The 27,441-nt window shown below is 41.3% G+C and overlaps 1 protein-coding gene across 1 annotated transcript in view; it reads left to right on the forward strand.

Moving 5' to 3' along the window:
* The window catches only part of LOC108628892 (tyrosine-protein kinase Drl), a 71,489-nt gene that overhangs the window by 30,372 nt on the left and 13,676 nt on the right, over positions 1-27,441 (forward strand). The window contains exons 3-4 of the mRNA XM_018031117.2: positions 16,149-16,416; positions 22,412-22,586. Of these exons, the coding sequence (XP_017886606.1) occupies positions 16,149-16,416; positions 22,412-22,586 (443 nt within the window). The remainder of the gene's footprint in view (positions 1-16,148; positions 16,417-22,411; positions 22,587-27,441) is intronic.

Here is a 27,441-nt window from a genome sequence, read left to right on the forward strand (position 1 = left end):
TCGTTATCGGACGAGCGTTCATTTTTCATTTTAATCACTACCTCGCATACAGCTAACTCGCGAGCCACCGCTAATTAATTAAATTGAGACCGCAAACAATTTATTACGTCACGCGATAGATATTCACGGGAACGTGGCCGCACGTGCGCATACATTGTCCCCCGAAAGTTCAGGAGTCCCCACGCTTTTTGTTATATTCTTTAAACACACAGCCTTGAATTCATCCTATTTTCAATTATAATTACGTATGACATAGTAATCCGTCTTTATAGAGTAGCAGAATATTAACTCCAGTAAAATATTTACATAATATAATTGAATAAGTTTTAAACTTCGTAGCTTTAGTTAGATATCGTGTATGTGCAGGGTTTCTGTTTTAATTATCATTAAATTAGCAGCCTTATAAATTTGGCATAATTTTCGTAGAACTATGAAGACCTTCAGTGTAGTTTATAAACGTAAAGAAGAAATAAAGTTCGGATTGTTATAGACATTGTGTAGATATAGAAATTCTGATTCGCACGAGAGAATTCGTAACTAACGAGCTTGATCTTGCTAGAATTATCATGATAACGGCAATTTCGAATTAATTGCAAATTCAGTGAGATCACGGCTGGTGACGCCGCGGTGATTAATGCCCGTCTGGCTGTTAATCCGAAGACTGGCCGCACCCTCCCTCGCCCACCTTTTCACCCGCTTCTTCTTCTTGCTCGCTCTCTTTAGCTGTCTTCCTCCTCGCGCCACGCGGCGCCACGCCGAGCCGCTTCCGTATGGTAAGTCCTGTGGGATAACAGCCCTGCGTTTCGGATAACAGGGAATATCACCCGCGGGGACACCCGACACCGACGCGATGCGGTGTACGCGCCCATCTAGACCGTGACAAACGCACCCACCGCGGATTATACGACATAATCGCTCGAAACCCGACCATCCGACGCGTCGGACGTTCAACGGATGAACGGATACGTCGCATTGTAATTTCCATGACGCAGTTGAGGAACTTCCGATACCGGTACTCCGTGAATCGACGAAGGAACAGCTAATAAAATACATCGCGTATCGTTAATTATGACAATCGTAGGAAAGATTAAAAAACAGTGCGAGTTACAAGCACATAGAGAAGTGTTAACTTTTCTTTAATTTACCGTTGCTTAACACCCGACGAGAAAGCTGAACTCGCACGGTCTGACCAGAAGACTAAGTAAAGTAGTATTTCAAAAGTTTTTCGCAGTAGAGAGAGAGAGAGAGAGAGAGAGAGACAGAGAAAGTTCGAAGATATGCGGAAGAGTTACGTGAACCGAGTGTATATAACTTTCGATTTCGGCGCGGAGTTCGACGCACGTGCTGTTACCAGCCGCGATATCGTCGCGTTGTACTTAACTTTTCTTATGTATCTGTGTATATGCGTTCCTCCGGGAACTCCAACGGAGTTCACGAAAACTTAAACGCTCGCTCGACAAGACCTTAAGACTCGAACGTGGTCCGCGTTTAAACTGGAAATTTTGTGTATACTGTATAATGCGATCCTATTATGTTAAGGTATACGGTAGTAGGCTGCGACTCGCGGGACGACGACGACGACGGGACCAGAGACGAGGGTGAATGTATAATATGCTGCGGTGATCGGACGAGCTCCGTGGACGAGAATTCGATTCTCGATCTCGCGACAGATGGAAAGCCGACGGTTGGTGTCCAATTCGATTGACTATTTGCAACAATGACCCGTGCCAGCTTTCTTGCTCTGTTTACGCTCAGTGTGTATCGTGTGGTACAGGAAAAATCCGAGAGCTTTTGTTCCATTTCAACCATTGTTCGACTGTGCATATAACCAACGGAATTTTTTTTATCTCGCCTGATGGAGATTTTAACCATTTGCTTGCAGTCAAAAAGACCACTTTTGGAATAATTACGAAAATTAAAGTAGCCCGCGTTTGCTTTAACTGCATCACGTAATGTAATTGAATTATCATCATGCAGAATTTTTCTAAATAATTCATAATGTATCTTCAAAGAGGTTTTAGTATATTCAATAAGTTGTGTGATCGTAAATAGAATTATACATGTAATTAAGGATTAAACGTGCTTAATAATCCAATCAATACAGCAAAGGACAAGANCCAATTCGATTGACTATTTGCAACAATGACCCGTGCCAGCTTTCTTGCTCTGTTTACGCTCAGTGTGTATCGTGTGGTACAGGAAAAATCCGAGAGCTTTTGTTCCATTTCAACCATTGTTCGACTGTGCATATAACCAACGGAATTTTTTTTATCTCGCCTGATGGAGATTTTAACCATTTGCTTGCAGTCAAAAAGACCACTTTTGGAATAATTACGAAAATTAAAGTAGCCCGCGTTTGCTTTAACTGCATCACGTAATGTAATTGAATTATCATCATGCAGAATTTTTCTAAATAATTCATAATGTATCTTCAAAGAGGTTTTAGTATATTCAACAAGTTGTGTGATCGTAAATAGAATTATACATGTAATTAAGGATTAAACGTGCTTAATAATCCAATCAATACAGCAAAGGACAAGAATTAGAAGTATGAACGACTTGATACGTATAAAAGGTAGGGGAGCGTGTCCTTTGTTGAACTCTTTGCTTCATTGACAATGGGAAACGAATTAAACCCCTCGAGAAAGAAAAATTCCGTAAGTCGATTTGCCGGCCCGCGCTCGGAGTAGCTCTTTCCAGCGACGACGAGAGTATTATTAACCATGCGATAAAATTCAAACACCGCTTGAACTTGAAGCGGGGCGAAAGAAAGGAGCTTTGAACCGAGAGAGCGGACGAGGATCGGTTAGTAGACGGAAAACGTTAAAATGTATTTCAGCCAGGGAAATTGCTGACTGGCTGGAATAACTTGAGACCAGATTTTTTTGAACTTTCTCTCGTATTCTTCCCAGCAGGAAACTTGGCCTCGCTCTCGGTAGCGCGCGACTCGCGCTACTAATAGCTTCATCGCCGAGTACATGGCGTTGACGTTTTAATAATTTCATTCGTCGCGACAAGAGCCCCCATTTCCAGGGGACTCGACGAGCCTCCCTCCCTCTTCTACCCTGCAACGCGCGGCGAACTGAATCCGCTTCTCGGCCTCGTGCCTTTTCTTTCTTTTCCTTCTCTCCGCCAGCTCGCCTGTTCTCTTCTCGGCGCCGCGGGCCGGTTATATTCAATTTCAAGTCACGGAATTGCGTACGGAAGCCGCGCGAAAAACACACAGCGATTTAATCCCTGGCCGATTCTTCGGTAAGCTCGTTAATTCCCGTTGAGGATCAACATCGCCGCCCACCTGAAGAGTTTGTAATTGAGCCCGCGTGACAACGCCGACGGATAAGCAAGGCGAAAGGTGAATAAATACCGGTTGGTGACGGGAAATACCCTTCTCGACGCCGAGCCGCGGAACTCATTACAGCGTCGAGACGCGCCGATAGAAAACCGAGAGTGGATATTTGCGAAACGTTAATCGTTCCTCGTTAAATAGACCGCCATTTACTCACCGCAGAATAAATCTCGGGAGCTCCTCTCTCATTCCTTTACACCCTTACGTATTTCGGTGCTGCTCTGCCGCTGCTGCTCCTTCTTTTCTTCCGATAAACTCTTTTTGCTTTCACTCAATTGTCCGCTGCGATGAATTCACGATATTTCTTTTCGACGACGAATTGACTGTGTTGTTCAGTCACAAACGTTATAAGGGTATTATTTAAAACGAATTTGAATGTCACCTTTACGTCTTCGATATTTAAAAGTCAACGTCTCTGAAGAATACTTCGTCCGCCACGTATTCAATATAATTTTATATTGAATAAAAGAGTAAGGAAAATATATTGAGACACCGAGTGGCGAACGGTGTTCATAAATTTACACGCACGAAAGCGAGAACAAAAGTCTTAAGGATGTATTGGCTACAGTCAATCCCAAAAGTTTATGTATCTTAGAAAAACTCATTTCCTATAATTAAAAAGAAATCAGTTGTCGGAAGAACAATGCTAATAATAAATAGCTACGTGCTAAAAAGTATAGAAGGAAATATCCAATTAAGTATTGACGCTTAAGTGTATAGCCTATACATCCTTAACTAAGTAGTCGTGGAACGATTAATAACAGTAAATCATATAATGTCGTTCTGTATATTATCTGATACTATACGTAGGTAAAAGTAGTGAGAGGAGGCTTAGAGACAATCTCCATTCACGGATCGGGGTCGCGAGGAAAAATCTATTGTCGTTGCGTTCCGTTCCGTCTCCTTTGCGAATTTCTCCCGTCGCGTCGTGGGGGATCTAACACTGAAGTTCCCTATAGAAAACTCTCGGATTCCATCATTAATTTTCTCGAAGGTGTAGGATAGGCGGTAAGGCGAGCGGTAGAGGGGAGACAGGGTTGGTGGATGAGCGGAGTTATAGTGAAGATAGCAGCGTCGGTGATGGTGGCATTGAGCGATCATCTCATCTCGGCACAGAAAGTTAGATGAGGAAATTTGTCGTTGCGATAGGTTCACTCATAGTTGGCAAACTCCGTGGAAAGGCCGACTCCGAGCCCTTAGAGCATATCCGAGTACAGGCCCTTTGTAATTTCCAGAGGAGATTTACTGCACGAAAGAAGCAAGGGTCATCAATGATTTTTTAACAGTTTAAGAACGCTATACAGATTTATAATATACTCAGTCTTTCTTTCTACTGAAACTAAATAGCTATATTTCTTCAGTCATATGTTAGAATATCCATTATAACACTTATTGAATTTGAGATCGTTCTAATTATTATGACAGCTAAAGAATAATTATAATATAGAACGATTTATGTGAAGAATTTAGTTGAAATTCTTAAACCTGTTATTGTGTTTTTACGGTAGAACAGATTGCACGCTAGGCTGTGGCACATGCTAGCGATAATACGGTAGCTAAATTTCCATGCCCAAAATAACGACCGACTATCTCGCGCACCCAACCATCCGCCTGTAAACTTTATTGCTCACAGCAGTTTGGATTTTTTAGCTTTGGTTATCTCGCCGTGTAACGGGTTCGCTTCCGCCATAATATTTTATCCTGTTGCACATTTTCCATAGAGTTTGAATAAAACGTAGAAGATACCATATGTAATATAATACCTTAAAGTGAATTAAACGAAGTTCGAATAGAAGTATATTTTGCTTTATGAAACAGTTTATAATTCCTTGTAAAATCACATTAAGTACATCAATTGTAAATACACATGTTATAATGTCAAACCAAATATTATAGGTATAAGTGTATGTGTGCGTTATTGAAATTTGTTGTCGATTACTGTCATGCACCTTGGATTATTTGTAGTAATCAAAATTTGTGTACAACATCCATCACTGTCGCAGTCTTGAAATTGGTTTCGCAAGATAACTCGACTAGACATAGGAACACAGTAAAGCTGTAGAAGCGCGGAGCACATAAACCCGGACAAATATCATTTTATTTCACAATATGATCCATATGGCGGGTGTTAAAGAATTTTTATTCGCGAATAGAAGGGAACGTATTTTAATAATTGCACCCCTTTAAAATTTCATTGAAACATGTTTGCGGAAGCTCGTGCAGCAGTCACCAGGAATACCGGTATGCACGCTGGAGAACTGCCGACAAGATTGAATTATTACAGGAACCGGGAATCGTAGCACAAGGCATGTTATGCCAATTGTGGTTGCTGCGTCGCGGCTCCTCTCGAGTTCGATTGAACAAGCTTACGCGTTGTTCCGTCGGGTGTCAGAGTCACAATCGCGAGCATAATTACATCGGCTGTTCCGATTCCGGCATCCCGTCGCGTCTCCCAAACCGCTCCGAGCCCCGGCGGAACGACGATGCGCTCGTGCCAAGCCGAGTGGTGCGACGGGAGTCGACGGCTTGAAGAAACGCCGGCAGCCGGCGTCACGCTACTAGAAAGATCAGGATCAGACGGTCGTTTATCAAACTAAGAATTAGGGACATCTGTCCGTTCTGGAGCCACGCCAAATTGAGCACCCACCTTCCGCGACGTTGACACGTCGCGTCGCGTCGTTCCTTCGATACCGACCTGATATTACCTCCGTGTTACCCCGCCGGCTGGTGATTAACGACGGCTCATCTTTTTCTCGGCTCGGGTGATTGAAGACCGAAGGTCGAGCGCTTTAAAGTCGGCCTCTCATTAATAAAGATCGACAGACAATAGGGGGTTAAGTAGTCGCGACTACTTGCCGAGATTCGTTCCTCTCGTATTTAACGCAGGCGTTCGATTAATTGCGCATTATTAATTGGGTAAATAATTAGCATCCGATTGATCAATGCTCGAAGACCATTGGTATTCCGAGCGATAAGATTGTATTTTACGGAATGTCGAACGTTACTCGATTTCATATTATCAAAGGCGCGGGTAACAAATTCCCAGGCCGGTAATAACTGTAACAAGCAGCACGGATTTCGTGATCAGAACGATTGGGAACGTTGATGAGCAGGCGGCGCGGTAGATGTCTCAATCGATATTCATATGTTCGCGTATTGTAAACGTAATTACGTGTACACGCCTACGTGTGTATCTATGTACGCGGAGTACCCCACGAGGCAAGGATCTAATTACACGGTAGCCTTGGTTTCGGGGAGGCATCGAACGAGACGCGGGTACGTCTAGGCGTAAACGTGAGCGTGAGCGTGAACCACAGCTACGGAAACAAAGGGCATGAAGGGTCGAGCGTGAAGGGAAAGCTGGTAACTTGAGCGCGGACCGCGGCGACACCGAACCAGCGCGAGGTGCTAGGTTTGCCGTAGAAGGTGGAAGGTCGGGATCAGGAGCTCGTTTATCAACCGTCCGGGATTCCAGACGTCTGTCCCGTGTCGCGCGGAATAAATTTATCGGTTTTATAATTAAGCGAGGCTTGCAATAGTCTCCGGTTGATTTTCTCGTAAGTCGCAGAAGTCACTGAGTAAAAATGTTGAACCGCTCGAGCAGCAGAGAGCGAAGTTCTTCTCATTTAAGGAGATCTAATTCGAAAGTGTTGAGTCCATCATTCATCATATTGTATTTACAAAAAAGTGTACTTTTCTTTCTGGTGCTTTTTATCTATTATCAAAGTCAAATTGAATGATCAATGGGTGATTTTTATCTGGAAACAAAGTGATGGATGTTAATAAATGGTTCTGGAAATAAATAATTCCCAAGTAGTACAGATCAACGATTATTCGTACCAGCCATTTAGGAACGCCGTGCAAAGATACCAGAAATTCCGGTGATATTTTTTAACTAATTTGTCTATTTTTAGAGACTCCAGAAATATATAATTCTAAATTGCATTTCGTATGAAAAATAATATATACGAATAAGACTGCTGTCAAGGGAAGTGATAAGAGACTATTGACTTCCATCTCTTTATGTATCTACATAATTTCCAAGTAATTGGCTATAAAAGGATACGAATTAGTACAAAACTGGGGGAAATAGCTAAATTATGCAGAGAGTTCCGTTATGGAACCATCCTACTGTATATAAATTTCAGCACAATTAGAATTGATTGAAAATATATTCAGATAAGTTGCCCTCGATTCATTTCTTGAACGGAAAACAATACATCAGGACAAATTGTATCGTACTTAATGATAAGTAAAGAAGAATTTTTATTCCGCATTTTTTCACTTCAAACTCAACGTACGTGACGGATTTCCAACATTATGTATTATCTAAATTAAGCGTTCTCGTTTTCCTAAATCTCTCATCACTCATTTTACTCAACGTTTAATTAAATCCGCGTCTCGCTTATGCAATGAACGTTTGGCACGATATTATAAGCAATTTATCAATCTCTACGATTGTGCACACTCATACAAGTTAACGCGGTAGCATTGAATTTCACGTTTCGGAATCGGTTTCACAATGAATACGGGTATCCCATTGTCGGTCGAAAATCATTGAAAACAAGTTGTACATTGCTCGGTTCGCTAACGAGCGAGTAATTACGATCGAAACGATTGAGCCATCGCGTCGCGCCAGTGTCGTTGTTTCGCGTAGGAAACCTGAGTAGTTTGTCGCAACTTCCGCTAGCGATGTATGTAGATACGTGCGGCGTATTGACGTCGAAAGTGGAGGATGGCGAACGAGAAGTGAAAACGACAAAACACGGTGAGAAAGAGAAAGAGAAAGAGAATTCGGAGCCGGAAAAGGAGGCTCTCGCACGGACGCAGATAGACGGCATGAGTAAGTAAGAGAGGCAAACGACGCAGCAGAGGGGTTGAGGGGTACGAGACTCGATATGGAGTTTGAGGCTTGTTTGAACAGGCTCCGGCTTCCACAGAGGTTGGACCAGGGGGTATCGGGAGTTGCTATGACGATCACGCCCCATCGAATTACGCGAAAATTGCCCTACGTACCCTCGAACCTCTCTCGTGCCCCCATCCTCCCGGTGCCCTTCATCAGGACTTCGGTAATTCCGAACTCCTGTGTTACCAATGCGACGATAAACGGTCCTACCGAACCGTACCTGTACATGGAATTTCTTAGTCCTGACATTCGCGTCGATCCCAATCAGATACTATGTCCGTATGATTTTCAACCAGCCACTTCGTTATGCGACATTTCGTCAGAAATATTTGATACGGACAGTATCAGATCTTCAAACCGTCAACGTTATATCATTGAAATATTAAACCGATATAAACGAATTTATAGGTATTTAAATAATTTGTTTATGTTATACTTTTTCTACATCCATTTTGTAATAATCTAATAAATAAATGTTATTAATTCTTTTATTTTATGTCTACTACACGACATTATGCGATGCTTTTACTTCACAAATAATAAAATGACGTGAACAAACACAATTAAAATTTACCATACACTTTCTTACAATAGATTATAAAAAAAGGTCATTATCTCAGAATTCAACCTTATTTATTTTCCGTCATATGCTTCGTAGTGAACATCAAACAGCATTAAAAGGGTAGGTTCTTGATCTTTTAAGCGAGGTAGACGTTACACGAAACTCCCCTGGGAGTTTGTCCTCGCAATCCTTGACGTGACTTCTTCCTTTGGCCTCCGTGTTCCGACCACTTTGTACCACAGAAAAGGACGCAATGTTTCTGCAAGGGACAACCCGTCGTTGACCCGAGCGTGTGCCGGCTTGACGACGTAGTATACGGCCACAGGCGTCAATTAACCGGATTTACTCGTAATAAAATTAATCTCGCGTGATTTCCAGTGACCAACCGGGCGCAAGGTCGGCGCCGTTCAAAGTAAAGAGTTGACTCGACGATCCATACCCTCTGACTCTTTCTTACGAGCTGTTCGTAAAACTTTTAAGACTCTATGGAACGTACATAGTTTTCTAAATCAGTTTACTATAATAAATCATAATTACCTGGAATAAGAAGCATTTTACTCATTTGTAAAAAAAAATATTATAAATCGTATGCTGGATGTGCTAATAATTATCAGTGAAAGAAGTAAATGGTGAAATCTTTATTGAGTAAATTTTATTGCCGCGCACTGGTTTCATCTGTCTAACGGCGATCACTTCTCATGCATATTATCGCGTTCCGAGCGAGCGAATCCCTCTCTCATCACGCAGCCGGCGCAATCGGCTTGACAGTTTTCCAAGAGGGACACCGAGGATCCTGGCACAGCAGGACAATGCCGAAGGGTGAAAGTTCTGCAGCCCCCGCAGATACGACGCGGATTCGAAACAGTTCCGAGCGGGCTGCCTACTGTATAGGTTGACACTTTATTGCTATCGCGAAACTGAATCTGTACCGTTTCCGGTGTTTGCCAGACACTCGATAGTTACAGTCTCGCGCGTCTGTCTCCTGGGGGATCCCCGATGATTCCAACAACGGAGCACAAATACAAATAATATTCCCAGCGGTGAATTAAACTAGTACGAAATAAAGTAAAATAAAGAATAAAATTAGTTTAGAGGTAAAACTGAAATTAATATTGTAAAATGAAGAATAATAATAAAAACGTAGAATGAAAAAAGTTCTACTGAGAGAGAAAGAATTATCATGGAAATGTATTAAAATAAGAGAATAGTGACGAAATAAAGAAAAAAAGAAAATGGTCACAGAAATAGCTTTCCCTTAGGACCTAGAGAGGGAAGAATAAATAAAGCGGTTAACGCGACTAGAATTTTAATAGACGGTATAAAATTGTAAGAAGAAATGAAGGCAAAAACGAGGTTAAGTTGAAATTTAATGTCCAGAGGCAAGACTAAAGAAGGCGAAAACGGGTAGATGAGAGAGAGAGAGAGAGAGAGGAAGGGACAAAGGGAATGCGAATAAACGTGGCCGAACGCTTAGGTAAAGTGCAGAGAGACAGAGGCAAGCAAAGCGTTCTTGTATAAACGCTTCCATCTTCTACCTACAGAGTCGAGTATATTGCGTTAACACCGGGGGTGCAAACAGCTCCTGTCCGTCTCTTTCTCGCACTCGACCTGCCGTTCCTTCTCTCCTTCTTTTCAATGTTCTGTCACGCTTGCATAAACTGAAAGACCCTTCCGAGTACAGCCGAGCTAATAATTAAAGTCGCTAAAACCGCTCGTTAAATCGAGCCGCGTGTGCCCTACATCGTCACCGAGAGCGTGCCTCCAGTCCGCAATTAGTAACGCTTGTTTTTTTTAATTGACACGAAAATGAAGTATTAAATTATCAAACGTTCAAATCTTTATCTTCAAAATATGAAGTTTTCATGTAGAGTATCCAAAATGACGAGCATTTACGTATTCTCAGGTATCATAAAAATTAGACTATTGTATCTTTTATATCTGAAATATACAATTATTGCCGAGTAGGACAATTTTCTTAATTGGCAGCGTTAGACAATGAAAGCTATTTACTGTTTTTTAACGAGAAAGTGTAATGTCTAGCAGGATGTGCTTTGAGTAAAGATCACAGAGGAGGGTAATTAATAATTAATTTGTCATATCTTTACAAGTGGTATAAAACTGCTTATACATAAATATCGTGTAACTCAAATAAACCAGAACAGAGGAGGGAATCCCTATTGCAGCTAACCCATCCTCCTGGTTGTATGTTAAAACCATCGACGGCTAAATAGTTGATTGAAATATTACAGGGTAGTTAAACGTGTTCGCGTGCCTCCCGAACAGCATTTAGCAAACAAACGATGACAACGTAACGACCAGGACGACGTCGTAAACGAGAAAGGATACCCTGTTTTGAGCACGCGATGTTTGATTAATGATATTGGCTCGTGTACTCGTCGCTTCGATCATTTTGGAATGTTCTATAACATGTTAATAAAAATGATTTTTAATTCCGGAGAATTCCTCTGATTATAGTAAAATTTCCGGACTATGATTAAAAACTTTGTTCATTAATGCCGGACGAAGGTATGAAAAAAATGAAGTTCTCAAGGCATGCATTATGAGATTTATCATAATGATTTCATAATTCGTAGCAGTATACTTTCTAGCGAGGTGCACATTTTAATCGCGCTAGTTACGTGACCAATAATTGTGCACCGTTTATATCGAGGTTAGTGATCCATGGTCATGAGTTAAGTTGGTTCGGCACGCTATGCTATGCAGAAAGTTAATCGCAGTATCGCGGCCAAGGCAAATTAGGAAATGCTTATAACGACTTTCATATGGCATTTGTAAGGACCATATAGATTTGTAATTGGATTGATTGTGTCACGTAAAGGAAACAGTTTAGCAAGTTAGAAATTTGAGAAAATATATCGAGAACTACTACAGAGTTTCGAGAACTACCATTGCAGATATTCAATTTGATAATGAATGTACTTTAAACCACTTAACTAAGAAATATAAACATTATATCTAATAATGTGAAATTTGAAAACTTAATTCTTCAAGCTATTGAAAGAAATCGTTTCCACTCGTATTTGCTTTATTAGTCTATTTTCAAGATGCAAATATCGTCCTTGCAATATCAAGAACAATCAGTGGAATAGGTACAAAAACGAAATTCCTACTTTGAAGCGTTCCCAGGGTCTCGATTCGAGACAAAGTCCGATCCTATATCCGAGAAATTCCCGGGGCGCGCGAGGTGTATCTCTCTCCGCACTTCCTGTCAAAGAGTTCAATTTAATTTCTGCTGTGCGATGGATAAGTTCGCGAAGTTACGCGAACGAATGAAGCGCCGGTGGAAGGTTGAAGCGTTAAACGGGTAACTTTTTCTTTCTTCTCGCAGAGGGTCCGAGACCGGATAGAAAGAACAATGGAATTTCGTTATTGCACATCGATGGGGGGTGGCAAAACAGTAAAATGTTTCTCGGCGTCCGCGTTTTATTCAACTCTTTCCAGCCCCGCCTCGGATCGATTCTTATGTGACGAATTTCTTTCTTACGTATTCTTGGTTCTCTCTCTCTCTCAGTGAATCTGTCAATTGATTGTGCATGATCGAATGCAAAATACGTGCTTACAGCTCTTTGTCAAAGATGAAAAAATGTGGAGTATGCCTTGAGAAATGAAAAAAGACAGGATGCGACTGCTACATATATATTTTACGCACTCAGATTTTATCGTTGACTGATTGCACAATGCGTTCCACCGTCGATGTCTGGCTCTCCAGTGATCAACGCTCTTTGTTAATTCGTTTTTCGATGACAATAACCACTATTCAAATCGGAACAAAAGAAGAGAAAGTCTAGTGGTCCTCAACGGATTGCGTAAAATTTAATAAATTCGCCTATTTTTATAACTTACATTTGCAAAACAATTATTTACGTTGTGCATGGTTTCACATTTTGCACTGGAAACGCTTTTGTCCAAATACTAAAATTTTATTTTTCGTCGGAACGGCAAAAATTCGAATTTTTGCGCACATTTTTCTGTACGCTGTTTCGCCTAAATTAAATGAAACGGTTATCCAGATAGAGTGTTGTAGTTGATCACGGGCGTGTGCGGAATATCGAATCACATGCTATAAACCGTACGCACCGATTAATCACCAAAACAGCAGTCATCGGTAATCTTTTTCTCTACGCTTCGTGCCGCGTTTATCATTGCAATTTTTGCATGGCTGCATACTTTTCACTGTCCACACACTCGCCGGTATGCACATAAATACAGGGGTTGGAAATCAACCGTTTCAAACCGCGTGGACAGAAGTATCCATCAGTTTCATATTAAAATATCAATAATATCTTCGTTTCATTCAAGGGCTTATATTCATGATAATAGTAGATATACGATACCAAAGCTTTCTCATGTAGCCAGCCTCGGACGAAAGTGAACAGTTCCCAGGCAATCATTTTTATGTCATTATCAGGAATCCTGAATGGAGATTAAGCAAACATTCGCATCTGAATCTACACTGTCTGCCGGCATTGAATCAAATCTCTGACTCGGCAGAATCTTGTTAGCGCAATTAAGAAATTGGCTTACCACTTCTCTGATTTTGTAAATAATTGACTGGGTAATTTGATTTTGCTAACTCTAAAGTTTGTTATATTACATAATAATATTATAATCAGCGACAACAGTGTTTAGGTACACGTCGATGTATGTGTCTTGATTACAAGGACAATATACCTAAGCTTGTCTAGATTACGCAAAGATGATTTGGCTTAATTATGCAAGGGTGCATTTATCGGATTACTGCAGCCGCGTTAATCAGAATTATGCTTAATTTCTCTGGTTAGCATTAAGTGCTTCGTAGAGGTCTTATTATTAGAAACATTAAACGACCATACTTTGAAAATAATTTCATACTTATTTTTAAACATGCTCAAATTGTTTCATATCAAAATTTTATACATACTACCATATTCATTACATGCAGTAATTATTTTACAAATGTAATGAATTTCGATCTTGAAAGTAAGCAAAGAATATTATTCTTATAGTATATAAAAAATTACTTGTTTGTTTTCTTTTAAACTGTCTCAATCGTACATTATTGTTATTTATGCGCGATAAGAGAGACAAGTTGAACACCCTCCGATGGGGATAGAAATTGAATGGGTTGTCACTGCGTCATCGCTACCCTCATAATAATTATGTACGAAGGGTGACGAGAAGCGAAGTGTTACAACCCTCAACAAAGTAGTATCATTTGAGTTTGTCATAGAATCGATTTAAAGTGGAGGACGAACGTTTTTTAAATTTCTGATCAATTTATATTTTCATGTAACAAATACAATGTAAATTAATTTATATTTATACGTAAAAGACATTTGAATTATTCAGAGGGCAACTTATATCTGTGTTTTATATAACCAAGTCATCCATTTGTTACAAGCGACATTATTTACTGCAGTGTAATGGAGATTGGCTTTAAACTACATTGACACGCTGGTTTATCTACCGTGCAAATCGCGGTCGATGCCAACTTATAATGCGATTTCCACGCTCTTATCGCTGTTCAACCTTTACCGCGTTAATCCAGCTATGAAGCAGAATGAACAACATGTTCGAAGGTTGCTATTCAAGTCAATAATAATTAGTACAATCGTAGAATTTCCATCAATCATTTATTATCAAACCTGTTTTGCATTAACAAGATAACTCAGTTATAAATTATAATCATTAATAAATAAAGAGAGAAATTTTGTTAAGAAAAAGAATATCAATTATTTACCTAATTATATCAACGAAACAACTTATTTCTACTTTTCCTTATAATTAGACACCATCGCTAATAATTCTTCGCGGGCGAAAAACAACGTGAAGAAAAACAAGTACAAGTGATTGTTTCATCTTGTCGCGGATCAACTCCGCCCTGTATCGTTCGCGACGCACGTATTTAAATGGCAGCAGGGAAAGAAAGAGAGCGAGGCATACGAGGGAAAGAGTCAGCGAGATCTCGAGTACGAATGCGATAGGCAGGTGTCACGCCATCGCGACCCCCCAACGCGGCGATTACCACGATTACAGGTGACTCCCGGCGGGGTCGCCTCCGTTGACATTGCATCACGAAGCACTAACCGCATTATTTATGCCACCTCGTAAAACTTGTGGCGTGCCTAAACACACTACTCGCTCCCGCCTTACCCCTTTCGCCCGGAGAAGTTACATGGATCAGAGGCGGGACAGAACTTCTGTTTGTGAAGCTTACCACCTCCGCAACGAGCCCGGTGGCATTGCTCGCTCGTATCAGGGATGGTTAAACGAGACTAAACGTTAGGACACGTGAACCCTTCGTCAACTTATATCCGTGACATCAAATTTGAATTAGAAACAGAAATTACTTTCTTAAGAAAGGGACTAAAGCATCAAAAAGTATATACAGCATATTTATGTATCATTTCTGTACAATTTTTATGAAAAATTTTACATTGGAAATTCGGACGCTGCCCGTGGTTCAGAAACTCGGATCAATAAGCGAGGAGAGTGTATTTTGTCACGAGCACGAAATAAGAAGCTCGCTGTAACAAACGGGGATAAAGTAAAAATGGATCTAGTGTGAAATATTGCATGCGTATAATGATATGCAAGCCGAGAGGGGTTTCTCGTTTCTCTGTTACAACGTACTTCCTACCCGAGATATGTTTATTACGCACGTGCACGTTTGTTTGATGAATGTGTACTCACTGTGGAGATAGCTATTGTTGAGTGAAATTTGATAACATTTTATTTATGGTAGTTAAAAGTACTTAAATCTATTTTATTCGCGATATTTCACCCCGAACTTGTTTTCAGATCTAATCATTCTTAAATAATTTGATAAAAAGGTGATCTTTGAAAGTTCATATAGCATTCTTTTTACCTGCTAAGTGAATTCAGAAATGGCTCGAAGGCTATTACACGAAATAACGGCGTGGCATAAAGAGATTCGAAGATTGAGTATGAAATATTGCATGTCTATAATCATAGTCACTTCAGCTTAGGAGATCACGCCAGACTTTTCGTGTCGGCATGTCTTATCGGTCTACGATTTTCAAGCTATTTTTATTAAACATCCGTTATCGGTCGTCTCACGTGAATACCACGCTTAACGCGAATAAGAAACGACGCCGGAATGTTTTCCATTCGATGTTTTACCGTCGCGAACCACCGATTCCGTGTTTCTATTCATTCCTGCCGGGCATTCCATTTTCATTCGAAGCCCAGTCTCATTCCCTTGTGAAAACTCAATCCCATTTCATTTTGTTCGCCGATTTCGTTTGTTCCCGAAACGAAAAAACACGATGCGTTTATAAAGATTTGTTTCCCTTTTCCCCGTTTGTTTACAGTTGCCGTACTCGATGGAGTTGGATTACGACGTGGTCGGTGTCCCGGGCGGTGTTTCCGGTATGATGGCACTGCTACCACCGAGAGTGAACGTGTCGGCTAGGGGTGAGGTACCAGTTACCTTGCAAGTCTTCAGGATCAGACTACCGTGTTCCGGCCTCGTCAGCGCCGAAATTCCTTTGGCTTTGAGGTTGAACGTCACAGCACCACCTGGCACCAAATACAATGACACCATTCTAGTATTCAAAAGGAACAAGATTTGTTTCAAAGGTAAACGACAGGATTAAGAAACCGTTGCTTTACAATCATGATACTATAAATAATTAAAATATAGATAATTGAATCATTAAATAAATTATTAATCGGAGCTTACGAGTAGTGCGGCAAATTATTTTGGAAAAACGCAGCAAAATTTTCACGGTTTAACGAGTACGCGCTCGCGTATACATGTATTATACATGGTAAGTGTGTGTCTCACGCGAAACCGTGTAAAACCGTGTCAACGCGTTTGCGAACAAGTATTTTAACACGATGGCGGACCGTCGATAATTGCTCGGCTTACGTAATCGCGAATTTAATTAGTACGTTCACCGGGATCGTTGAATGCCTTCGTTACCAATCGCGACGCAATTTCGACTGGTGGCCGCGCGATTAAAACAGGGAGAGGGCCGGCCCGCATTCGTTCGCCCGCGCCCGTTTCGATTCGCGAATTCTGCGCCCGCGATTTATAGCCCTTTGTGTAACAGGCGATCGGTAACAACGCGCGATGCATAATTTCTGCAAGCAGAATTTCGTACATGCGACCCTGCTCGCGTGCACCGATGATATCTGGCCCCCGGCCTCCGCCTCCCAGCGAAAATCGAGTGATTAAACTTCGGCCGCACCGATGGGCCAGCTAATTTCGTTTAATTACATCGCACGCGTACCCCTGAACGCCGCAGCAATCTGTCGCGAAACTTTATTATTCCCATTCGTACCTCTGTTTATCAAAAAGTAGAAATTATGTTATAAATTTTCGCACGCGTTAAATGCGCTCTGGACGTCGTATTAGAAGAGAGGTAACAGATAACAAACTCGGTAAGATTCTGTAAGTTCAACAAGAACACTTGCGAACAACTTGCCTTACTTGGTTTAACGCAGACAACCTAAACTTAAGTTTCAACAGCGTACCCTTCATTATACGCGGTTGGATAGAGTAGGAAAGAATCACAACGATGGAGTTCCGGATGAAGTACAGAACAAAAACCACTCGATCATGGTAGGCAAGTTCCAGAATGGGAAATGAGATCTCCCAGTGTTCTTACTCATTTATTAAACCAGAAAAACAAAGATAATTTTTAGCAATGTTCCCATAAATGATTGTACCTCACTTGATGAAAAGAAATCTTCAAACGGATCATTAAAATTATGTCTTTGTTACTTGAGCAATGGATTCATTGTCATAATGAATATAATAGAATCCCAATTAAAAATTCACATTCTTCATGTTTCAGGTAAATGAGGATAGTTATTGGTAATCTCATTATATTAAAGAATGAAATCAATCGTGATGGACAAGATGAATATAACGTTTAAAGGGGATGAATCACTATGAATCCCTATTTTCTTTTTCTCATCGCGTTAAAAATTTTTTTGCTCGTTATTGTCACATGCATTGCCTTTTAGTATTCTCGCGAATCTCAATATAAATCTAATTCTTTCGCTTATGGATCCGTGGCATATCCAAAAATCCTGCAGTTTTCACCTTCAATCTTCGCAGCACGTATCTCCGTCGAAAAAATCGGCTGTGTACGTTGCTGAGAGACGTGATTCTCATGACAGCCGGTGAGGAAACATCCCCGTCCCTGGAAATCGACAAGAGCAGCGAGTAATATCGGCGAAACAGGAAGTAGTATAAGCAACATTTCGTCAGGCAGGTAGATGGAATTGAGTCTCGTCCTATCGCCAGCAGGAAGAGCTCTATACGCGTTTACCCGCATCTTGGTCGGGTCAAGAGAACAGGAAAACTGATCGGGGAGGAGGAAAACAGCGAACAGGCAGGAAGAAAGGAAAAAGTGGAGAAATAACAAGTAGCGAGGAGGAGAGAGTTGACAGACGCTGATCCATATCCGGTTACCTAGTGCGGGAGACGCTACAGCGAAAAGCAATCCGCCGAATAAAATTGAATCTCGTCAGGAGTCGGTGTATTTAATGAAAGTGAAGAGACGAGAGGGTCTCGGCGAGTCCGAAATGAAGAGGATCGACCGCATAGAAAAACGGCATAGAAGAGGGTGGAACGGAAGCGCGAAGAGGTGGAAAATAAGTAAGCGGCTCGGCCTGGTCGTTGCGGGGCGATGAGTTGTGTAACGTTGGCGAAGGTTTCTTCTCTCGGATTCCCACTTTCTTCTCGTTTCTGGTCCGCTATTGGTCGCGGTCGACGCTCTCCACTTTTTAAGAGGTCCTGCGGAAATCTGAAATCGTTTGAAGACCACTTGAAAATAATCGAATCTCGTCTTGAGCTCTTCGAGTGTCTGTGTTCCGGCTGTGTATACACTAAGCTAAAAACGTGCGACGCTGGTCTTGTGAGGATAACGTCGATAATGGAAAGAAAAGTGCTTTGGTACTTGTAAACTGTGTTTTATAACATTTTAATGAAATCAAAAAATATCGGAACATTTAACCATGAGAACAACAAATGTAGAAAGACGTGGCTAATATTTCCGATGATGGATGAATCATCCCATCAACGCATATTTCACAATATCTTGCCACTTTACAAAATGATTGAATTCCTCATACAACGACAAAACGAAAATTAATCTTTTATTAGCCTATCGATAAATCAGGAATACACCCCGTGATTTAATTGCAACAAATTAACGTTTGAACGGGAAGCGCTGCGACACGTTTGTGCGTGCACAGCGTGTTACACGAGTAACATCAAACGAATCAAAGATTGATGTAACATCACCACAACTCGCGCGTGTATTGGAAACGTTTGCCGCGGGACAATTAATGTAAAATTAATCGAACTATAAATGAACGAACGTCGAAACGACGGGATTACGTATGAATTATTCATCCCGTTAAAGTCGAGGGCATCTTTCGTTTACCCGATAAATAGATGTAATTTACGCATATTCGACGCGTCGGAATGAAATTTGTAGGCGCCGTCGTCGGGACGCACGGTGAACGCGAACCGGCGGACGGCGGTTTTGAGGAGGAGGGTCATTCCGTTGATCCCGCAGGGACTTAATTCCGGACCTTCGTAAATCTCGGTTAAGGTTTGTTTGGTATAGCCTCCTCGGATAGCATCGCCTGTCGGGATTTAACCGGGATACACCTCTTTGCTCCTAAACGCGCCTCTACCCACGACTTCGCGCTTAATCTTAAACCTTGCCAAACTCCTTGCCAGTGCGTCGACCAAGTTTAATCGATTCTTCGTCGTGTACTCGAGCGACGCGAGCAAATTGATTCCTTTGTACCGAACGTCAGTTAACCTTCCCCCAACGTTCTTTTTCCTTTAATTAAAAATCAACCGCTGCCGTTTCTTTCGAAGTGTTACACCTTACCGTCGTGTTGATTATAGGAATCAATTCCCCAATGTTTGAGCCAGTCGATTTAATCCGATTAAAGTCTTATAGATACTTAAAAAGCAGATTGGATATTATAGCAGGGTATAATGAAAATTAGAATAGGAAAGAACATAAATCTATCTAAAGATTCTAGCATGGATCATGCTAATTATCCTACTTAGATCAGGCAATCGAGCGAACATCCAGCATTCTGCAAATTCGCGGTTCCTCGAGCACAAGAGAACAGAAAGTAACGCCTCTGGTAAAAGCAACTTTCAACTAGGATCTGCAGAAAAAACGGGAACTACTTAAAGAGAAAAAAAACTTGTGGTTAGTCTGGCGTCCGTTGTACCGTGCTAAGGGCTAAGGGACATTTTAAAAAGATGTCGGTCCCAGTACAAATAAATAAGATTCCATCTAAGAAGTTGGCGGCAGGAACAGTGGCAGCAGCAGGAGCAGCCACGAGCCCGCACGGTTTATTTAACTTTTTCTCTACTCTCCACCGGCTCGGCCCGGCCTTTTTTTTCTCGGCCGCATCTCATCGCGCTCGAACAAATTCCTCCTCATCCCCAGGAACGTACCGCGAAACGCTTCCGCCGTTATCGCGTAAAGCTCGTCTGTCCGCTTTGCGTTATTTATCCTGGCAACGGCACGGATCCCGTTTTTCTCGCCACTTTTGTCTGAAACCAAACGAGATAATGCAGACGCATAAAAAGGTTGCAATTCGTTAGTGACGGCGCATAAATCTACATTGTCCCACGGGCTCCGGCCTGAAAACTCTATGGCAATTTCGATGCGTTTCTTACGACAGAATTCTGCGCGTGACAAATTGAACTTAACAAATGAATTTCCAATAACTAATATTTTATTGAACAGTTCTTCTCGAGACGTCGGCTCCATTTGTCCACAAGTTTAATAAGCTTCAAATATAAATCGGTTCTTTCGTTGGGAGATCCCAAGTTGCCTGTGGAAAAGTTTCACTAGTAAATTTGTAGCATTCGATAGTTTTAAGGGAATCGAGTTGCCGAGTGTCTATGTGCTGTGTGTGTGTGCGCGCGCGCGCCATAGCTTCTTTATTAAAGTATCCCAGGCTTGGACTTTCATTAAAAACGCCGAACAAACGGAGAGGGGAATGTCTTCGGAGAATCAAAGTGTAGTTTCAGCAGCGAACCGAGGGACCCGTGAAATTTATTAGAGTTCGCCGGTACCTTTGCAATTCCGTGAAACGGGAAAAGACGCCGGTTTATAGACAAGTAAGGGAAATTGTAATCAAAGGGAAGAGGAATGCGACGGAGTCACAATAAAACTTGACGATTTCACGATGCGAGCCGAAAAAAGGAAACGGCGAATTGTTTCGCGCTATGCAATTTGCGATAAGTAAAATGTAATTCGCGTCGTGCCGCGAGGTAGAAAATTTTCCCGATAAAATGAACGCAAATGCATTCGCGGCTGGCATGAAACGCGGCTTTGTAATTTGTATTGCGGCATCGGAGAAAGGAAACGCAAAAATTTCATTTCTGTGTAACGGACGGGATTCCTGAAACACAAAGGAAGGGAAACGAGCAAAGAGTTATGTAGGGCGGAAAGCGCAAACGAACGTAAAAAGAAATCCGACAAGTCCGGGAGGACGGCTGCGCGATGCAGAAAACTCGTCGTTTGCGGTGGTCGAACAGGCCAGGAGGGCCGATTCAAAGGGATTTTCTTCCTTCCGAGTACACCCTTAACTCGCAACCCCGCGGTTGCTCGATGTCGCCCGCTCGATAGCGGCTCGATACGCGAGAGGGACCGAGAATTCGTGGCGGTGTGTCAGCCGCAACGTACATAATTTAAAAAGAAATGCTCCGAAATAGCACTCATTCTTCAGCGATTCAATTCAGATTATTATATCATTTTATACTTTCTACTTTGAAGTAATTCGAACATAAGTCATATTAACGCGCAGCTTATTTCAATTATTTTTTAATTTTATGATCGTAATTATTCTCACTGTCGGTCACTCGCGTATAAACGTGTCAATCAGTAATTCGACGTGTCGACCATTCTTCGATAAAATCGGTTGCACGGTGCGGCCACGCCGAGTGGGCAACGGTTCAATCGACAAAATGGATTGTCGATAGCATAATGCGGCTTGAACACGCTTTGTGGACGTAATACAATTATTTTACGCCGGCACAGAAGTCTGCTCATTAAATTGCGCGCGAATCTATGTTAATGGCCGCACTTCTCTGTTATTACCCTGTCAAAGTCATGCGCGAACGATGGAATACCGACTGCGTGCGTTGCCGATGCGAATTCACGTCGCACCCCCACGATCTATGAATCTTTGAACAAAATTTCAACGCGCCCGCTGATATTGCGTTTCTCTCTATAATGATGACAGCACACAGGGGATATAAATTTCATTCGATGATCATTGATGATAGCATTGCGATTAGAATTTTAAAATCGCCTGGAACGTGGATAAACGTGCAAAATTTTACCACCAATTTAATGCGAAAACTATGTAAAGTCACTGAAGGATTATCCTCATCACAAAATTCTGATGCTACTAAATAAACCAAAATACATGTATACTATAAGTGGAAACTTTATTCCAGAAAAATAAACAGTAAATAATTAAATGGTATTAAAGCACAATTTTTGAAATATTAAACGTCGTTGAATTCGCTGGCCAGAAAAATTTAGAGAGGAAACTGGGATTTTTGTTACAGGAGTACAAGCACCGCCGAGGAACGATTCGGTTCGTCTCGAGCCAGGACCTCTGGTAAATGGTGCCGGAGCACTTTACGTTGCCGCGACGTGCGCGTGTGCTTTAATATTAGTCGTCGGAAGCGTGGCGAGTGCCATGTACATTCGTAACAGCAAGGCCCGCATACAAGAATCACAGTAAGTACAGTTAAAATTCATTAGCCTCCAAACATTGTGCAATCTGCTCGAACAAAAACTCATCTAACCAGAGATATATTTTTATAATTTTAATGCCATGGTAGCTTGACTCTAAAATAGTGAAAATTCAATCACCGAGGAAAGATTATTGAAGAGTGGAAGTTTCATTAAGATATCTTTACGTATCTGGTAAATAGAATTCGTATTAACTTCGTTTCTAACGTTCTTATTAACAATCTAGATTAATCTTCGATTTTTATTAATCGAACTATTTAAATGACTTCGACGTTGTCTTAAATTATAAAACATTGAGTAAGAATACGATTTGCTCATTGATCGGTTCACTGACGAATAAATCAGCATCAATGTCGAGCCTGCGATTCAAAAGCGACAACGTGCATATGTAGGTAGTCTCATAAGATTCGCACGACTGGAGGCTTTTTCACGTATCGCCGGTCACATTCTCGTTTCTCTGGAGTACCCGACGAGTGAAAAGTCTTCTGCGCGTGTTACCGGTTGCCGTGAATTTTCCGGTGGATGCGGGAACCTGGGATACTTGGACCCTCGACCTGATTCTCTGCGAGGGTAGAGACAGAAGAAGAGGGCAGAGAAAGATTTCTACACCCCGCGGGAAATTCATGGGATAAGCTGGATAGGAACTCGTCCGCATGAAATATCCTTTCAATAAGCCCCGGTGATCCGTCGGTCGCTTGCCACGGCAGCCGACATTTTATTGCACGGCTACACGCCACCATTCGAAAGAGGACTCCTGCGGGAGAGAGCGTAAGCAGCGAACCCCGGAGAAAGGGATCCTACTTCTTTGCCTCTTCCTTTGGCTGATCTTCCCTTTCTGCGCGAGCCACTTGTCTCTTTCGCGGATGTACGGAACGAGCCGTCTAACTCCGATGATGCTTCCCTTATTTGAAAGGATCGAATGAAATGGACCGTATCTGTCTAGATACTATAGGAACACATTTTTCTTTACTTAATATGTAGATCATTATTAGCTTACGTAACTCATATTGTACAATCTGGAAATCAGTAATCTAATATTTAAATCAATTTTTAAATATTCTAGTTAGTATTCATTTGTTATAAGTGTCCTTCGTAGAAAACTCTTGAATTATTTGAACTCCGCAAGTTAATCCACATAGTTACACTTGCGCTTCGAGATGTTGCTGAAGTTGCGAAGTCTTATTAACAATCTCAGTAACTGTTCACAGTTGAGCTGTTAGGGCTCGCGACTTCCAACCAGCAATTCCTTAGCTCGGTTGTAGGTACTTTCACGAAAGCCTGGCGTCCACCTCCTTGCGGTCACCAGCATTAACCAGGCACTGGGTCGTTCGGCTAACAAGTTCTAACAAACGTCATTCCTCGGCTTTGCAGCCCTTTAGTCCCGGCTCGTAACACCAGCCATGAAAGTGTGTGCCCATTCTAGTATGACAATCACCGAAACTGTTAAAGCCACGTGTTTCCGAATTTAATAATTCGAAGTTAAGCGACCAATTTATATCATTAAATATAGGAAATAAAGTTGAAACAAAATAGTTTTTAATTATAATTAAATTCCCATTAAAACATGAACTCCGAGTTTATGTTCGAACATTTTAGAAACAGTGTTAGTTTAATACGTACTTAGGTGGTAACTATAAAATGAGAGAGTATAATAAGTATTTGATATCAGACGTTCTCTTTACGTCTTATAAAGATTTCTCCATCGGGCTCTTATAACCCATTTCGTAATGCATAAATTATTAGATATACCAAGGAAAAAAGATCTTATACGTTGAGATTCCGGGAAAGAAAGATCCGAGGCGAAGTTTCAAGGAAGAGCTTCCTCCTCTCGCTCCTGGTTCCATCCGCTCCTTTCTGGCTTTCCTCCTCTTTATGCAGACTTGTCGTACTTCCTTTGAATATATTAGTTCTTCCGAGACTTCCGGCATGCAATTTTACGCCCGATTTACAGGCGAAAAAGTGTAACTTAAATCCTCGAAATGAAATTCGGTTTAACTTATTTCTTATATATATCTGTTTTCTTTTTCCATCTGTTATATGTTATAATCAACGCTTTAATTCCTGTTGATTATTTTGCATGTTCGATGAATTAAATTGATTTTTATCTCTCCTCGCGATATTTTCATCACCAGTCGAAGTTGCTTGGTTCGACTGATTGGATGATGGAATAATCACAATGAGTATACTGACTTTAATAACAATTTTTGTACTTTCTATCTAGGCTAAGGCATTAAGAATGTCACTTAAGGTAATCCTAACGCTTGAGAGAATTACGTTTTAATATGTCAAGATATGAAGTAAGTTTCATTAGCAGTAAAATATTATAGATAGATACTTCATGGAACACGTTATTGGATTAAAAGCCGTATTAAGGCTAATTCTAATTAAGAGACGGTCTTTGCGATAGTCGTATTAACGCTCGGACGTACGAGAAATCTACTTAACGGACGTGCGACGGACATACCAGCAAGAGCCTTTACGCGCTTTAATTGTACGTTCGATTGAACCTTCGTTACATCCGACATCAAGGAATTGTAATACTTGCACGATTACGCGATAATGAGATTACGAATGAGATTCAAGGCACGGTAAAATTATGAAAATGAAATTGGAAGACACAAAACTTCTGAGAACGGCCATTCCATCTTCATTCCCTTTGTACCTGAATCTTTCCAAAGTAGACCAATTGTCTCCTACCGGCCGTTATTAAATCGTTTGAAGTTTCTCATCGTGAATTTTTCCCCGACAGTAGGAGCCAGTTCAAGATCCTTCTTCCACCTTTGACGACGAATATTACCCTCGGCTACTAATTTTAATACGTACCGGTTCCTGTCTCTCCCGGTGTTTACTCTCGCGTCCGTTGGCCTACATTAACGTTTCTACTACTTGTACAGGGAAGAGTACACTAGCCTCGGAGGATTATGCCTAACTTTAATATCGCAGAATTGCGGGCCATAAAGTAAATTTATGAGTGTCACGGATGGGGAAGAAGAGGAAGTTCTCGCGTTCTACTGTCCTCTTTTGCCAATCCATTTAATACGCATACTTGATAAGGACATAAATTTTCTTCGTAATACACATATCGTTGTGATGGTTGCTTATAATCGAACGCGATCTTTATTTTATAAATTGTACTCCAGCAAGCCTGTTTCATGATTTTATAATTTTTAAAATTACAAAAATCGTTAATATATTAATTCTAAATATGAATACCTCGAAGATACAATTTCCTCATCCCCTAACGGGAATATTTTTATGATACGGAATTTTTATGAGAAGGGGAAACGTGAAAGTAGTCTGCCTCGATCATCTCAGCCACTCTGCTCCTTTCTCGTCTTCCGCTTTGGGGAAGTCTGTCGGCGTCGGCCAATTGTCTCTCGAGGGATATATTAGCTCTTTTGAGGCTCTCCGGGCTGATAACGCGCGGGAAAACGAGGCTTTAGGATCCTCCTGCAGCCCCTTATACGCCTTCTCCGGGGGCGAGACTGCAGATTTTACATCCGTCCGCTCGAGTAAACACAGCATCCCACCCCCGGGTTCCCCGTTACCCGTGTTCAACTCTGTGCACAAAGAACAGTTTTGGGATTCGACAAGAACACGCGCAACTCTTTGTGGTCGAACTGCTCCGTTCGCGAACTAGGGTAAGAAGCCTCTTGCATATGTTGCTAATAAAGCAAACACCTTTTGGAGAACGATAATCTGATTTACCTTAAGCTGTTGCATTAAATTACCCATTCTTTCGAGCTTTTGTGAGAAAAGCATACGAAGTAGCGTCAAGCACTTGATTTAAGAAAATATCAGCCAGCTCGTATGTTTCGGTATCTAACATTTATGACAGATCGCGTTTACGTATTCGACATTGGCGAATGCGAGATTATAAGGAAACAAAGCGAATTGAGCATGCTAAATTCAAAGTTGCGCCGCGCCGTGAAATACAGTCCGCAAATCCCCCCAGGCGTGGGTACAAAGAATCGCGAAAAACCGTAGCGTGGAATATCTGAAATCGTTGCCGCGCCTCTCTTTTTCGTTCAACTTCTACCTTTTTTTTCCGTGCCGATTCGCGCCGGATGTACATGTGCAAAACGGCCAATAAATCCGACGAAATATTGGAATTACCGTTCCTCCGTGAAATTTCCCTCCCTCGCAGTATTTTAGTTCTCTCGCTGTGCCGTTCCCGCTCTTCGTTTCTCTTCGTCTCTTATCTCGCCGCTTTTGAGGCGCTCTCTCCGCTCTAATATCTCTGCTGCGAAGGGGGAGCGGACCCTCTTTGAAAATTTTTCCCCGCAGGCTAAGCGGTAATTTCACACGCTACGAGGACCTTCGACAGGATCGATCATACGACGGCGGATGTAATCGTAAACTTCCTGCCGTGTCAAGCCGTGAGGCTAAATAAGAAAGGAACGACAGATCTTTTCATGTTGCTTGAAGATTTTATAACGTTAAAAGGAATAAACGCGATAAACATGGATTATTTTCAGATTTTTGAAATTCTATTATAATATTAATTTGATAGAATGAAAATCTTTGCACTACACGTAGTTTTATAATACACGATATTATACTGTTACGTATTAAACGTGAGCAAAAATAAATCTAACGTACAAATATAGCACCGGCACTTTGCAAAGAAGAGATAAAAACTAATGATTCAATAATTTGGAATGGTTAATTAAAATAGATAGTCATTATAAACTTGTTTTTAAAGTAATATCATTTCAAGCAGAGGCAGGATTCAGCGCTGAAGTGACCTAATTTGAATACTACAAGAAAAAGTTTTTAAAATTCTTCCTCATTCAGTTCGTATCTTCTATCTTACAGAAACGAATCGCAAGCTTAAGGA

Source organism: Ceratina calcarata, unplaced genomic scaffold, assembly GCF_001652005.2.
Source record: "Ceratina calcarata isolate Rehan_Ccalc_2016 unplaced genomic scaffold, ASM165200v1 scaffold546.2, whole genome shotgun sequence".
Taxonomy (NCBI): Eukaryota; Metazoa; Arthropoda; class Insecta; order Hymenoptera; family Apidae; genus Ceratina; species Ceratina calcarata.